Genomic DNA, 13,087 nt, shown 5'->3' with positions numbered 1-13,087 from the left:
GGGGGGGAGTGTGCGGAGACAGCGTGGGGGCATCGGGGTACGAAGCAAAAGGGGGGCGCGCAGGGAAGAGCCCACCCGGGTGGGATGCGCACCCCCCCCCCCCCCTTCCCCGCGTGAACTCCCGCGGCGGTTCCGCCAGGGGGCGCCCAAGGGCGGGGCCCACGCAGGGCCCCCCCCCCCCCCCCCTCCCCGCCGCCGCTCGCCGCGCCGCGCCGCGCCGCTCGGTAGGCGGAGGAAATGAAGGCGAGTTCCGCCGAGGCGGGAGCCATTACCCGCCGCTGACCGCCGGAGCTGAGTTTTTCCTTTTTCCCACCCCCCCCTTCCCCTTTCCCCCCCCTTTTCCCCTCCCCCCTTCTTCTCCGAGCCAGGCCCCCTCCGTCGCCGTTCTCCCCCTCTTCCCCCCCCCCCCCTTTCCCCTTTCCCCCCTTCGCACGCCCGTCCCGGCACAGGTAGGCGCCGCCGCCCTGCCCCGGGGGGTGTTGGTGGAGGGGGGGGGGGGGCGGGAAGGAAAGGCCTGCCGACGGGGCCGGTGCCTGCCCCCGGGCCCCCCCCCCCCCCCTCCGGGGGGGGGGGGGGCCGGGGGCAGGCACCGGCCCCGTCCCCTTTGTCCCCGGTGCCCGGCGGAAGCGCGAACAAAAGCCGCCCGCCGAAGGCCCCGGCCCTGCCCCGAGGGTGCAGCCGGTAACCGGTTGCCCCCCCCCCCCCGCCCCCTCTTCCCCCCCTGCCCCGGCGTACCTCTGAATGGGGTGGGGGGTGGGGGTGGTGATTTGGGGGTGCCAAGACCTTGAGGGGTGTCGGTGGGGCGCGGAGATGCTGAGGGGTTTTGCCCATGGTGCTGGGGGACAAGGAGTGGGGGGGGGGGGGGGGGTCCGGTGGGGTCAAGGCAGTTGGGACGTGCGGCCGTGGGTCGAGAACCTTGATGGAGTGCTCGACGTGGCCGGGGAGGGGGGGAGGTGGGGGGGTTTGCCGCCGGCCCGAGACCTGCGCCGTTGGCCGCGGTCTTTGCCGGGTTCTTGGAAGCGCTCAGCGGGAGCTCGAGGCGTTCGCCGTGGCCGAGGCCTTCGCCAAGGGGTTGCCGTGAAGCGCTCGCCACGGCCTTGGTCTTTGCGGTGGCCCCACGGCCCTCGTGAGAGCTTGAGTTGTTTGCCGTGGCCTCGAAGCGCTCGCTGCGGCCGTGGTCTTCGCCGAGAGCCTCGGTGGGAACTTGAGGTGTTCGCCGCGGCCAAGGCCTTCGCTAAGGTCTTCGCCATGGTCCTGAAGCACTTGCCGTGGCCATGGGCTTTGCCATGGCCCCGAGGCCCTCAATGGGAGCTCGAGGTGTTCACCGTGGCCAAGGCCTTCCGTAATGTCTTTGCCACGGCCTTGAGGCGCTCGCCACGGGCAAGGTCTTCACCATGACCCCAAGGTCCTCACCAGGAACCTGAGTTACTCACCGGGGTCTTGAGGTTCTCACCATGGCCAAGACTCTTGCCAAGGCCTGCATCTTGGCCAAGGTCTTCACCACGGCCTTGAGATGCTCACCATGGCCAAGGCCTTTGCCACGGTCCCTAGACCTGTCCTGTGGCCAAGGTCTGTGCCATGGCCCTGAAGCCCTTGCTGGGAACCTGAAGTGCTCAGCATGGCCGAGGCCTTCACCATGGACCTGAGGCCTTGTGCTGCGGCCACGGTGCTTTCACCATGGCTGTAGACCTTGCCATGGTGCCGAGCTGCTTGCCATCACCAAGGTCCTTGCTGTGGACCTGAGGTGCTGACCGTGGCAAGATCCTCGCCGTGGTGCTCACCGTAGCCCAGAGGCGATGGCCGTGGCCCTGAAGTTGTTGCCGGGGCTCCTGCCGTGGCCCTTGCCAAGGCCACGTCCTGGAGGCACTCACTGTGCAACCAGAGGTGCTCCCCATCGCTGCCTGAGGTGCTCCTCAGCACCCTCTGTGTGGCCCTGAGGCACCCGCCACGGCCCCGAAGCACGTGCCGTGGCTGAGGCGCGTGCCGTGGCCCTCACCGCGGCCTCTGTCACGGTCCCAATGCGTGCACCGTGACCACGACCCTCTCCGCGGCCCCCGTGGTAGCTGGCTGGGGGCCCCCGGGTGCCTCTGGTTGGAGAAGGCTGGGGGCCCTCGCCGTCACCCCGCACTGCCGCGACCCACCGCTGCCCTTTCCTTTTCTCCCCTCCCAGGTGCTCTCGAGCCGGGGCGAGGGGATGAGGTGCCCCCCTGCCGCGTGGTGTGCCGAAGCGGCTCTTTAGATCCTCCCCGGCCCAAGCCTCCCCTGCCATGGATGCCTCGGGGGCTCTTGCTTCGGCTCCCTCCTCCGCGGCTCCCTCGGGCTCCCGCAGCCCCATGTTCCCCCCAGGAGCTGACAGAGAGGAGTGGGGACCGAGGTTCAATTGTGCCCCTTCCACCTCTGCCGCAGCCTCGCAGGCGATGCCAGCGTCTGGCCGGAAGAGGAAGGCCAACTTCTCCAATGACGAGACTGAGACGCTGGTCTGGAATGTGGTCCGGCATTTCAGCGCCCTGTATGGGTCTGAAGCCCTGCGGGCTCACCCCGTGCGGCGGAAGCAGCTCTGGACCCAAATCCAAAGCCGCGTCAACTTCCTGGGCTACACCGAACGCTCCATCGACGACCTCAAGCACAAGTGGCGCGACCTGCGGCTGGACGTCAAGAAAAAGATCACCTCCAAGAAGCACCTGCCCATGAACCGCGCCGGCGGGCCGCTCCACAAGCCACGCCTCACGCCCCTGGAGAAGATGGTGGCTTCCACCTTCTTGCAGGCCAGCCACGACTCGGAGCCCGAAATCATCTTGGACCCAGGTCAGTCGTGGCGGTTCTCTGGGGAGAGGAGAGTTGGAGTAGCAGAGTCCCGCGCTGCGTCCCCACCTGCACTCTCCGACTGACGTCCGGCCTGGTAACGTCACCAGGCACGGTCCCCCCTGAGCTCTGGGGTCTGCCGAGCGTTTGTGTTCTGTGCTAGCCGGCACGGCATCAATTGTGGAAGGAGAGACTTTTGGTCTTGCTCTCGTACACGGTTTGTGTTGGGATTACAGCATCCGGCAGGGCCGCGGTCCTGTCGTATCCGAGTAGCAAACCAGCAGGCTTGGAAACCGTGTGAGCTGGAATTAAAAATCCACTGTGGAAATAACCTGGGATCAACAAGAACACCTCAAACTTTGTGGGAGCGGGTCTTTTTTGGTTTTGTTTTTTTTTTCCTTCCTTTAATGTCATATAGTGCCTGGCTGTGCTGGATACTGTCTAAAGGCAGCTGGTGAAAGATGGGATGCGATTTTATTTCCCTGGTTCTTCTCAGGGTCAGCATCCCCCGTGGTTAGCTGAGGTCAGAGGGAGCAGGAGCAGCTGCTTCAGTGCAAAGCCACACTGTCCTCTCGCAGTGCCTTGCACCCGGGTGCCATGCGTGGCAGGGGGGGAGCTGGTGGGTCCGTGGGTGGGCTGTGCCTTCTCGATGGGGCTGTGCCTTTGACCCCTCTGTCACCTGCACAGCAAACCTGTCTCTTGGCCTACCCCAGAGCGCAGTGCCCTCTTGCTGGTCCTGCTCTTGGGTAACGCCTGTTTAGCTCAAATGCCCGAGAGATGCTCGGGGGTCGGGGGCAAAATGTTGTTGAAAGACCCGACATTGGTCTTGCAGTAGTGCTGAGCTGGGCCCACGGGTACACCCCAGCGGGGCTTTGTTACTGTACAGGAGGCAAATACCCTCCTGCCCTTTCATTTCCACAAAGGGGATGTGTCCGGCTTCTTTTTGTCCCCAGAGGGCACCAGGGTTAGTTATTCCTGCTCCTTCCTCTGCTCCTTGATTTCGGTTTGGCCTGCCAGGTTTCACTGGGGACAGGTGGGTGGTGTGGGTCTCATTTTCACTCGGTTCAGGCTCGGGCTGTCTCTGAATCAGACGCCCGTCTCGCTGCAGAGCAGAAGAGCTCTGGGCTGAAGGAAGAAGTCCTGCAGGACATTTAGAGGATGCCAGTCCTCTTGGGGTTGGGTGAGTTCAGGATGGCCCTGGACGACGTGAGGGTGAGCGATCGGGCGGGCCGGCCTTGCAGGAGGAGCGTCTGTGCCTCGGTGTGACCATGTCCCCCACGCAGCGTTGCTCCCCTACAGATTCCCATGGGACCCTTCTCCCGGGGAGCCCCATCTGCCCTTCCGCGGGGGCACGTGAACTGCCGGTGCCGTCATCGCAGAGGCTGAGGCTGGATTCTCTCTGTCCCACAGATCTGTTCTTCCCCGGAGCGACCAAGCAGTCCTTCATGCACCTGCAGCCCGGTGTCAGCCACCCCAGCATCTACATCGACACCAACGGGCAGCCCTCATCCCTGCCGGACGTGGAGGGCTCCGCTGTGCCCCGGCTGGCGGTGCAGAGCCCCGACCCCTCCGTCATCTGCGAGTACAGCCGAGGGGAAGGACAGAGCAGTTCGGGTAAGGCTGCGGGACAGGCTGCTGCGGGGCTTTAGGCCGTGGAGAGAGGACACGGGGTCTGGATGGAGATCCGCTGGGAACGTGGCAGCCGGTGAAAAGTTGCGGTGGTGGTTTGCACCAAGAGCCTGGTCCTGGCGCGGTGTCGCGGTGTCGGTGGGGCTGGATGCAGCCTTCAGCATGGCGCTGGGGGTGGCACTGCTAGGGACATCCTGACTGGAGACGCTTCCCTCTGCCTGCCCAGCCTGTGCGATTGTCTCCTGGTCTGCGAGTCCCGAAGGGCTGCGGATACGTAACAGGGAACCCGGGGCACAGTTTCGTAACCGCTGAGGGTTGGTTGGTGGCGGGAGAAGGCGGCAAATCCAAGGGAAGGCAAAGGCCGTGACTGTCCCTGCATCACACGGGGACCTGGGGAACTCACTGCAGGGGGACGGGGGGCGTGCAAGGCAGGCAGGGGCAAGGGCTGCACAGACGGGGCACGTTGGCCTGCCGTGTCCCTCGGGGATGTCCGTGAAGGGGTTGTCCGTGTGTCGGGGAAGGGCAGGGGGCCAGAGCAGCGGCTGGGGCTCACCGGAGGGCTTCTCTTCTCTTCCAGCCGAGTCAGGACCGGAGCTGCGGACTCCAGACGTGTCAGCCATTTCCCCGTCCCTGCGAAACGAGTCCCTCGTCTCCTACGCCTCCATGTCGGAAGAGGAGGAACGGGAAGGCCGGGAGGTGGAGAGGGGCCACGGCGGGGCCGTGGGGATGCAGTCCGGGCCCGAGGCCCCCATGTCTGCGGAGGAAGACATGAAACTGTCCCGCCAGGCCATGCTGATCCGCAGGTGCAGCTCCCAGGGCTCCGTCACCTCTCTGCCCGAGGACCCTCTCAACCCCGTGGACGCTCACTCGGACTGGGGCCACGAGGGGGTGTCCGACCTGCCCCCCCTGGGCCGCGGGCTCGACTCCTCGCACCCCGAGGAGCACGCGGGGGGCCCGGGCCCAGAGATGGGCGCTTTGCCCAGGGTACTGATGGGACCCACCTGGGAGAAGCCGACGGTGGAGGAAGAACCCCCGGCCCGCTCCCCGCTGCACGGCGCCCTGACTGAGGAGTCGCTGCCCTCCTCTGCCTCCCCCCCGGGGGACGCCCCCGCCGCCCCCGGCCCACCCCGCGGCCTGGGCTGCTCCCGCCTGCGGGAAGACCGGCGGGAGAGCTGGAGGACTAACATCCATCACCTGCTGGACCTGGAGGAGCAGTGGGACCAGCTGTACCACCAGGAGCTGGCCATGTGGCAGGAGGAGCGGGCCACCCAGCGCGAGGAGAGGGCCCGCGACCGCGAGCTCCAGTTTCGCTTGCTGGGCGTCCTGACGGACATCCGCGATGAGCTGCGCTACCTGCGTCAGGAGAGGGCCAGCGCCCGGCAGAGCCAGGCGCCGCCGGCCGAGCCCCGGCCGGACCCCAGCCCGCTCCTCGAGCAGCCCAAAGCCGAGCCCAGCTTCCCCGAGCCGCAGGCCGGGAGCGCCAGCTGGGGAGAGACCGCCGTGCCCAGCCGAAGCCCCTTCGGGAACCGGGGCCGGGGCCGGCGTCGAGGCCGGCCGCGCGGCTCTGCCTCCAGACACAGACGGCTCTTCCTCACCAACAGCTAGGGACAGGCGGGGACGCTGTCCCGCGAAGGACATGGTGTGTGCCTGCGGCCCTCCCGGTGCCCGCGCGCGCGGGGCTCCGGCCACGCCGTGGGCGCCCGGCCACGGACAGAGGGGTGTGCGCATGGGGGAACAGTGTGCGTGGGTGTGCGTGGGAGCTGCCTGGGTCACGGGAGGCACGTGCCAGCGTGCCAGCACGGTCGGCGCCTGCCCCGCCGGCACGCCCGGGCCCCCGCAAGCACGGGGAAGGCTACGAGGGGACGCGGGCGGCCGGTGCCGCGCACGCCTGCCGCACGCTGGGCACACGTGCCCGCCCAGGGAAGGAGATGGTGATAACACGCGCGTGTGTAAGGGCGTGCGAGCGCCCGGGAGGCCTGCCTGCGCCCGCCGGCCGTGCCTCTGCCTGCACGGGCAGCCCGGGGCAGGGCCCGTGAGCGTGGCCGGCCGGGCGCGTGTGAGCGAGCGGGACACGCGGCGGGGAAGCGTGTGCGTGCGCGTGTGTCAGCGGGGCCGTGTGACAGCGCTAGTCGAGTAGGATTACTACCTTCGGGGCGGGGGGGGGTGGGAAGTTAGGAACACTTAGTCGCTGATGTGCGAACATTTTATGCAAATCATTTAATGACCTAATTTGCATATAACCATAAACTTCTGTTAAAAAAAAAAATCCCCAAAAAACAGAAAGGCCGTCTCTGTGTGTGAACTCGGTGCTGGAGCAGCGCGGTGAGGAGGGTCGTGGGCGAGCGGGACCTGCTGCCCCCCATGAGCCTTCCCGCGCCGCCTGCCGAAGTCGTGGTCCCTTCTCGGCCAGGAGCTGTGCCGGGTGCTGGCGGTGCTGTGCCAGGCCGGCGGTGAGGCCCACTGTGGCGCTTGGCAGGGGTGGCGAGCCGCCCGCATTGGATACCTAAGGATTAATCCTGCCCTTGCGAAGGCAGCCTCTTGCAGGGCCGGGGAGGGGAGGCCATGTGCTTCCCTCCATCCTCCTCCTCCCCGGTCAACCCCGCAGGCAGGCAGCTGCCTGATCCCCTGGCACTGGGGCCGTGTGAGCCGCCGCTGCCCGTGGGGAGACCCAGCTCCTCTACCCTGCCTCCCCACAGCACCGGTCGTGGGTCCTTTCCCCTCCTGGCTCCCCATGTAGCCTCGGGGAAGTCCCCAACCTTCCTCGGCCACCCCTCTCCCTCCTCGCTTGTGCCAACGCTGCTCGACTGCTGTGTCATGCTGCTAATTCGCCGCCTGCCCGTAGTTCCTCCCTGCTCAAATCCCCGGTGCTGCCAGCACGCTGCCGCCGCGCCGGCCTGCTCTGCTCCTGGGCTGCCCTAAGCCGGTCAGGGGGAGCACGCAGGCAGCACCCCCCCTCCATGATGCAGCCTGCTGTGCTGTGATATGGGGTCGTTTGCCCCACGGCCCTGCCCCGCGCAGCCCGGTACGGGCTGCGCGGGGCAGGGCCGTGGGGCAAACGACCCCAGGGTTGGGGGCAACCAAGCTTCACCCCGCTCCTTCGGGGGAGCCCAGCACCCCGGCATCAAGGCTAGGGGTGGAACAGGACTTGCAGCCTTCGGCTGTACCGTCCCCGGGGAGCTCCAGCCCCGCACACGCTGCCTCCTCCTCATCAGGGCTACAGCACAGGTAAAAAGCCCACCCTGGGCTGATTGCCCCCCCCCCTTGCAACCACAGCATGCGGGGGACCCACAGCCGTGTCCCTGCTCGGTGGCAGCTCCTTTGCCACCCAGGCAGGACGGTGCAGCCACCCGGGGAGGGGGGCAGTGGGGCAGCACCGCCGGTGCCAGCCGTGGGAGCAGCAGCCACGGGGCAAAGTGTCACGAGCCATGGCACTTGGTGGGTCACTAGCTCTGGTCAGGGCCTCCCCCCCCCCCCAAGGTGAGCATCTCCCTTGGAGGGGGGACAGTGACACCCAGCTTGGGTGCCTGAGGAAGAGGGCATGGGTGTCCACGGTTGTGGTTAAAAACTCTGTGTAAATAATTTATAGACTCAAATCAAGAGTAGGAGGGGCCAGGGATGAGTTTGGTGATGGTGGGCAGAAGTCGGAGAGGTTCAGCTGGTTAAAATGAAGGCGCAGGAGCACTGCCTGCTGCTGCGGCCGATGCGAGCAGGGCATTGCTGTCCGGTTATCTTTTACGAGATAGATAGTAAAATGATTTGCAGAGGGGTGTGCAGGTGCAGGGAAGTGGGCGCTGGGTCCGTGCCCCAGGGAGGGCTTGGCCACAGCCTGCAGCCCATGCGTGTCAGGGAAAGGCAGGAAAAAATGCAAAAAGCTGGGAATCAGAGATGCTAGAAAGGATTTGACAAGGAGGGGGGTCCCTGGGGGTCAGGGGAGAACCAGGACCCGCAGTGCCCCAGGGAGCACGGCTGCCTCCTGGCAGCCCTTGCGCACCCACGGCTGGTGTGCATGCACACCCACGCACACACACATGCCCTGGAGCATCATTTCCCGTCCTTCCCTCTCCCTGCAAGGTTTCACCCGTGGGTTCAGCCGCTCCACGCTCTGGGGGTCTCTGCACAGCCCTGCCAGCACAAGACCACCGCAGCCAGTGACACCGGGAACACTGGCAGCCCCCGCACCCGTTTCTGCTGCCCCACGCTCTGCCATGATTTCCCCCCCCTCCTTGCCCATCCCTGACCTTGCAGGCGCTGCCGGTGCCTTCCCGGGGTGCGGGACCACGGGGATGGGGCAGGAGCGTGGCTGCAGGACGCCGGGGGACACGGGGGACCCCGCAGGGCCGGGGGTGAAGGCGCTGCAGCCCAGCACGACTTTATTCTGTATCGCATCGTCCATACAAAACTACACCCCAAGCACTGTACAGAGCGGGACGGCGCGGGGTGGGGGGGGGGCAGTAAAAATAAGCAGTGGGGGGCTGAGGAGCAGAGCGGCAGGCGGGGGGGGGATGGCGGCAGGGGGACGCGGCGGGGGGCTGCTCCCCATCCCGTGCAGCAGGATTGTCTGGTGGGGGGGAGCACTGGGGGGCCGAAGAGCGTCCGTCCATGGCGGGGGCCGGCCCCGGGTGGGGGGACCTGTGGGAGCACGGCCCCCCCCGGGGCTCCCCCCGTGCGTCCCCCCGCCTCGGCCGGGCGCCTGTATTTGGTAGGAAGCTGCGTGGCCGGCGCCTGCCCCCGTCCCGGGGGGGTGTCAGTCCGCGGCGGGGTCGCCCCTAGTCCCCGGGGGGCATGATGCCGGGGGTGGGCAGCGGGGGGGGTCCCGCTTCAGCCCCGTGGACCCGTTGGTGGTCCTTGAGGGATTCCTTGTAGCGGAAGCTGCGGCCGCAGGCCGGGCACTGGTAGGGCCGCTCGCCGGTGTGGATGCGCTGGTGCTTGAGCAGGTTCTGCTTGCGGATGAAGCTCTTGCCGCAGGCGGCGCAGGCGAAGGGCCGCTCGCCCGTGTGCAGCCGCTGGTGGTTCTGCAGGTGCTCCTTGCGGCTGTAGCACTTGCCGCACTCGGCGCACTTGTAGGGCCGCTCGCCGCGGTGGATCATCTGGTGCCGCACCAGCCCCGAGTGGCAGTTGAAGCTCTTGCCGCACTCGGCGCAAGGGTAGGGGCGCTCGGCCGCGTGGCTCCGCTGGTGGATCCGCAGGCTCTTCTTCCCGCTGAAGCTCTTCCCGCACTCGGCGCAGCCATGCGGCCGCTCCTCGGCGGGTCCCGGCGTCGCGGTGGGGACCCCCGCCGCCTCGGCCCCCGGCCCCGGCTCTGAGCCTGGAGCTTTGCCCAGTCTGTGCTGTGCCGGCAGAGCCGCCGCCGCCGCCGTCACCGCTGCCTGTCCCTCGGGGTTCCCGAAGCCTGCGCCGGGGAAGAGCAGCTCCCCGGAGCTGCCCGGCAAGCCCACCTCTTCGGGGGGCTCGGCGTGGGGGCACCGCTCCTCCGTCTTCACTAGCAGCCCCTCGCCAGCTGCAGGGGAGGGAAAAGCTCTGGTCAGTGCCTGCCCGCAACATCGGGGATGTCCCCGAGCCACAGCCTAGCCTGCGTGGGTGCTCCCCCCGCCAGCCCCATGGGGCCAGGCTCAGCATCGCTCACCAGGACCGGGACCCGGCAGCATCTCCCTCTCCGGCAGCTCCCAGGGCTCGCGGACGCAGGGTTCTTCCTCCTGCTTGATCCATGACAAGAAGTCGTGTGCCGTGATCAGGGCGTCCGCGCCTGTGGGGAAGGATGGGGACTCAGCCGAGCGGGGCCGCATCCTGCACTCCAAAAGGCAGCGGCTGCTGCTGGCGTCAGGCAGCCGGTGGCTGCACGGCACAGCTCACCTGCACAGGGGTCCGCCGGCATCCCTCGCTCCTCCGCGAATTGCTGCTCCCCCACGAAGGCCACCTCCTGCTTGATCCGGGACAGGATGTCGGAGGTGGAGATCAGCGACTCTGTTCACAAGGAGAGACTTGGCCGGCGTCGGGATGCGGCCGCCCAACGTGACCCACGGCCAACGCGCCTCGGGGTATGGGACCCCTGGGCTCCAGCCACGCAGGACATCCCCGTCCCACAGCAGTTATGGGGCATCAAACACCCCCAGGGGAGTTGTGGGCACGGGTGACTGCGGCACAGCCCTTGGGGATGGGCGATCGCGGCACAGCTCATAGGGGTGGGTGACCCTGGGAAAGCCCATGGGGACGTGTGACAGCAGGACAGCCCTTGGGGACAGGTGACCATGGGACAGTCCATGCGGATGGGTGACTGTGGCACGACACGTGGGGACAGATGACCGCGGCACAGCCCATGGGCTCTGACACATGGTGGTGGGGGGACACACACGGATCTCCCAGCGACGGATGCCCAAGACCCCTGGCACATCACTTCGCGAGGGATTTTCCGGGATCACTTGCGGTGGCCCCTGGCTGTACAGTGGCAAGCAATATGGCCACGGCTGGAAAACTGGGCCCTGGGGGGCTGGGACGTCCCTGGGACGAGCGGCGGGGTGGGGGAAACACGAGGTGGAAGGCAGAGGGGATGGGGGGACCCGACACTGCCCTGGCTCCCGGCCGGTGCCTCACCCGCGCAGGCGTCCGGCGGCAGCTCCCTCTGCTCCAGCTCCCTCTGCTCGGGGACGCAGGGTCCCTCCCCGCGCTCGCTGCGGGGCTGCGCCTCGCTTCTGGAGAGGGCACCGTCTGCACGGGGAGACAGCGTGGCTGGCACCGGCGGCGGGGCTGCGCCCGCCCAACCCTCACCATCGCCAAGAGGTGGGGGGGACGCGCGGGGGACGCACAGGGCTGCCAGGCACTGGCATCTCTCCTGGCGGAGAACCTGCCTAAATTTGGCAGGACCTCCGTGCTGGGAGGCCCGTGCTCAGCGTAGATGCTCAGGCCCTCAGTTCTGGGGGACGAAGACCCGCTCCAGCTACCCAGCTGCCCCATGCGGCAACACCGGCACGGCACAGCACATCATCCCATCCCCACGCACACAGCACGAGCCGCAGAGGGTTCCCTCCGAAACGGGAGGTCCCAGAGCCACGGCGTGTGCCACCACCGACCGCTTGTGGGCGACCAGGGCACCCACGCCTGGGACCCTCCAGGGAGACACAGCCATCACCCCAGCGTGCCGGGAAAGGGGCGAAAAGGGATGTTTACCCAGGGAGATCAAAGACTCATAGTTCTCCTTCACCAGGTTATTGTACAGCTCTTTCTGCCACTCCTCCAAATTCTTCCACTCCTCCGCCGAGAAGTAGACGGCAATGTCAACAAACGTCACCGGCACCTGCAGCGACAAGCCCCCGGCACCTCAGCGGCGCCCGCTCCCCAGGGGAGCCGAAGGTCCCCCCACCCGGCCCACAGCCCCCCCCCTCCAGGAGCCATTACCTTGGGGACCTCGCCCCGGGGGCCGGGGGGCAGCCGCAGCACCCAGAAATTCCTGTTCTTCAGCAGGTTCTCCACATTCTCCAGGCGCCGCTGGAGCAGCCCGTACTCCTGGATGAGGGTGCCCAGCACGGCCCACTTGCTCTCCAGCTGGTTCCCAAACTCCATGGTCGTCTTCTCGCAGTCCAGAAGCTTCTTCTCGGCCGTGCCGGACCGACCCTCCAGGCTGAGCAGGCGGGTGGCGAGGAGGTCGATCTTCCTCTCCATCGCCTGCACCGTGGCCACCACGGTCCAGAGCGAGGCCTCGGCGGAGTGGAGCTGCGCCTCCCGCACGTGCGCCCGTTCCGGCAGCAGCGGCGGCTGCAGCGGCATCAGGTGGGGGGCCTCCACGTTCCACTCCTGCACCTGGGCCGTGGGAAGGGGGCGGGTGGGAGGGGGCCCACGGTCACCCCCACCTGGGGTCGTGCCCGGAGCCCCTGGCCCTGCAGCAGGCACCGCTCCCCCTCCGTTTTGGGGGCTTTTGGCCGCCAGTGCCCACCGCCACCACCAGCACCGCGCCGAGGAACCCCCCGCATGCGATGCCCACCGCCACCCTCGCCCTGCCTGCCCGGGCTGTGGGAAGGGCCCTCCCCAGCCTGGGCACCTTTGGGGTCCTGCCCGACAGCCGCCACCATGCCCACCCCCTGCTAACGATTCGGCCGGGCAGGATTTGGCCCCCGGAGCCGTCGGTGCTGCCCAGGCGAGGAAGGAGCTGCTGGGGCCCGCTCCGAGTTCCAGGAGGGGACCGGGCGGACAGATGCAGCAGGCCTGAGGGGACGGCGAGGGGCAGACGAGGCGGTGGGCAGGATGCATCCCGCTCAGCCGGTGGGCTGGGGAGGGATTTCGGTGCAGCCGTGGGGTCAGCGGCCGGTCACTGTCCCCGTGGGACACCGGCCAGCACCAGGCAGGTCACCCTGCTGTGCGGGCAGCTGCCAGACCTGCAGGGCAGCGACCCCCCCACCCTGGCACCCCACACCCCCCCACCCCTTGCGGGGGCTTCCCCGGGGTCTGCCCAGGCAGGGACCCCCCGCACCGGGAGGAGGATGGGGCCGGGCGGGCAGGGAGCGGCCGGGGGGGGGCCACGGGGCAGCCCGGGGACACACGGGCATCCCCGGTCGCAGGCGCCCGGGGCATCCCGGGGCTGGAGCCTGCACGGAGCATCCCGGGAGCACGGGGACATCCCGGGTCGGAAAGCGCCCGGGGACATCCCGGGGGCATCCCGGGTCAGCGG

The 13,087-nt window shown here is 68.0% G+C and overlaps 2 protein-coding genes across 3 annotated transcripts in view; one reads left to right on the top strand and one right to left on the bottom strand.

The window, feature by feature from the left end:
* The window catches only part of LOC142028576 (uncharacterized), a 39,428-nt gene extending 26,636 nt beyond the window's left edge, over nucleotides 1–12,792 (bottom strand). The window contains exons 1-12 of the mRNA XM_075022416.1: nucleotides 11,821–12,792; nucleotides 11,593–11,719; nucleotides 11,020–11,133; nucleotides 10,282–10,392; nucleotides 10,055–10,174; nucleotides 9,203–9,928; nucleotides 5,259–5,915; nucleotides 5,089–5,185; nucleotides 4,535–4,695; nucleotides 3,017–3,134; nucleotides 2,538–2,823; nucleotides 1,997–2,479 (exon numbers count right to left, since the gene is read on the bottom strand). Of these exons, the coding sequence (XP_074878517.1) occupies nucleotides 1,997–2,479; nucleotides 2,538–2,823; nucleotides 3,017–3,134; nucleotides 4,535–4,695; nucleotides 5,089–5,185; nucleotides 5,259–5,915; nucleotides 9,203–9,928; nucleotides 10,055–10,174; nucleotides 10,282–10,392; nucleotides 11,020–11,133; nucleotides 11,593–11,719; nucleotides 11,821–12,669 (3,849 nt within the window). The 5' untranslated portion in view covers nucleotides 12,670–12,792. The remainder of the gene's footprint in view (nucleotides 1–1,996; nucleotides 2,480–2,537; nucleotides 2,824–3,016; nucleotides 3,135–4,534; nucleotides 4,696–5,088; nucleotides 5,186–5,258; nucleotides 5,916–9,202; nucleotides 9,929–10,054; nucleotides 10,175–10,281; nucleotides 10,393–11,019; nucleotides 11,134–11,592; nucleotides 11,720–11,820) is intronic.
* On the top strand, nucleotides 391–7,225 carry LOC142038062 (uncharacterized). 2 transcript variants are annotated; one of them, XM_075043070.1, is made up of 4 exons: nucleotides 391–449; nucleotides 2,171–2,805; nucleotides 4,213–4,416; nucleotides 5,009–7,225. In XM_075043070.1, exons 2-4 carry the CDS (start codon nucleotides 2,268–2,270, stop codon nucleotides 6,034–6,036), a joined length of 1,770 nt encoding a protein of 589 aa, XP_074899171.1. In that variant the 5' UTR covers nucleotides 391–449; nucleotides 2,171–2,267; the 3' UTR covers nucleotides 6,037–7,225. The 2 variants fall into 2 exon arrangements, with proteins under 2 accessions (XP_074899171.1, XP_074899162.1); XM_075043061.1 differs by lacking the exon at nucleotides 391–449 and having other exon boundaries at nucleotides 886–2,805.
* Nucleotides 12,793–13,087: the final 295 nt, after the last annotated feature.

The sequence above is a fragment of the Buteo buteo genome, chromosome 2 (assembly GCF_964188355.1).
Source record: "Buteo buteo chromosome 2, bButBut1.hap1.1, whole genome shotgun sequence".
NCBI classification, from domain to species: domain Eukaryota; kingdom Metazoa; phylum Chordata; class Aves; order Accipitriformes; family Accipitridae; genus Buteo; species Buteo buteo.
This window is presented reverse-complemented; position numbering and strand designations above follow the sequence as displayed.

What these genes read in the sequence shown, in the direction of transcription:
- LOC142038062 (XM_075043070.1), top strand. Translation starts at nt 2,268, where the DNA reads ATGGATGCCTCGGGGGCTCTTGCTTCGGCTCCCTCCTCCGCGGCTCCC. An exon ending in CGAAATCATCTTGGACCCAG is followed by an intron (nt 2,806 to 4,212) that starts GTCAGTCGTGGC and finishes TCTGTCCCACAG; the next exon opens with ATCTGTTCTTCCCCGGAGCG. An exon ending in GGAAGGACAGAGCAGTTCGG is followed by an intron (nt 4,417 to 5,008) that starts GTAAGGCTGCGG and finishes CTTCTCTTCCAG; the next exon opens with CCGAGTCAGGACCGGAGCTG.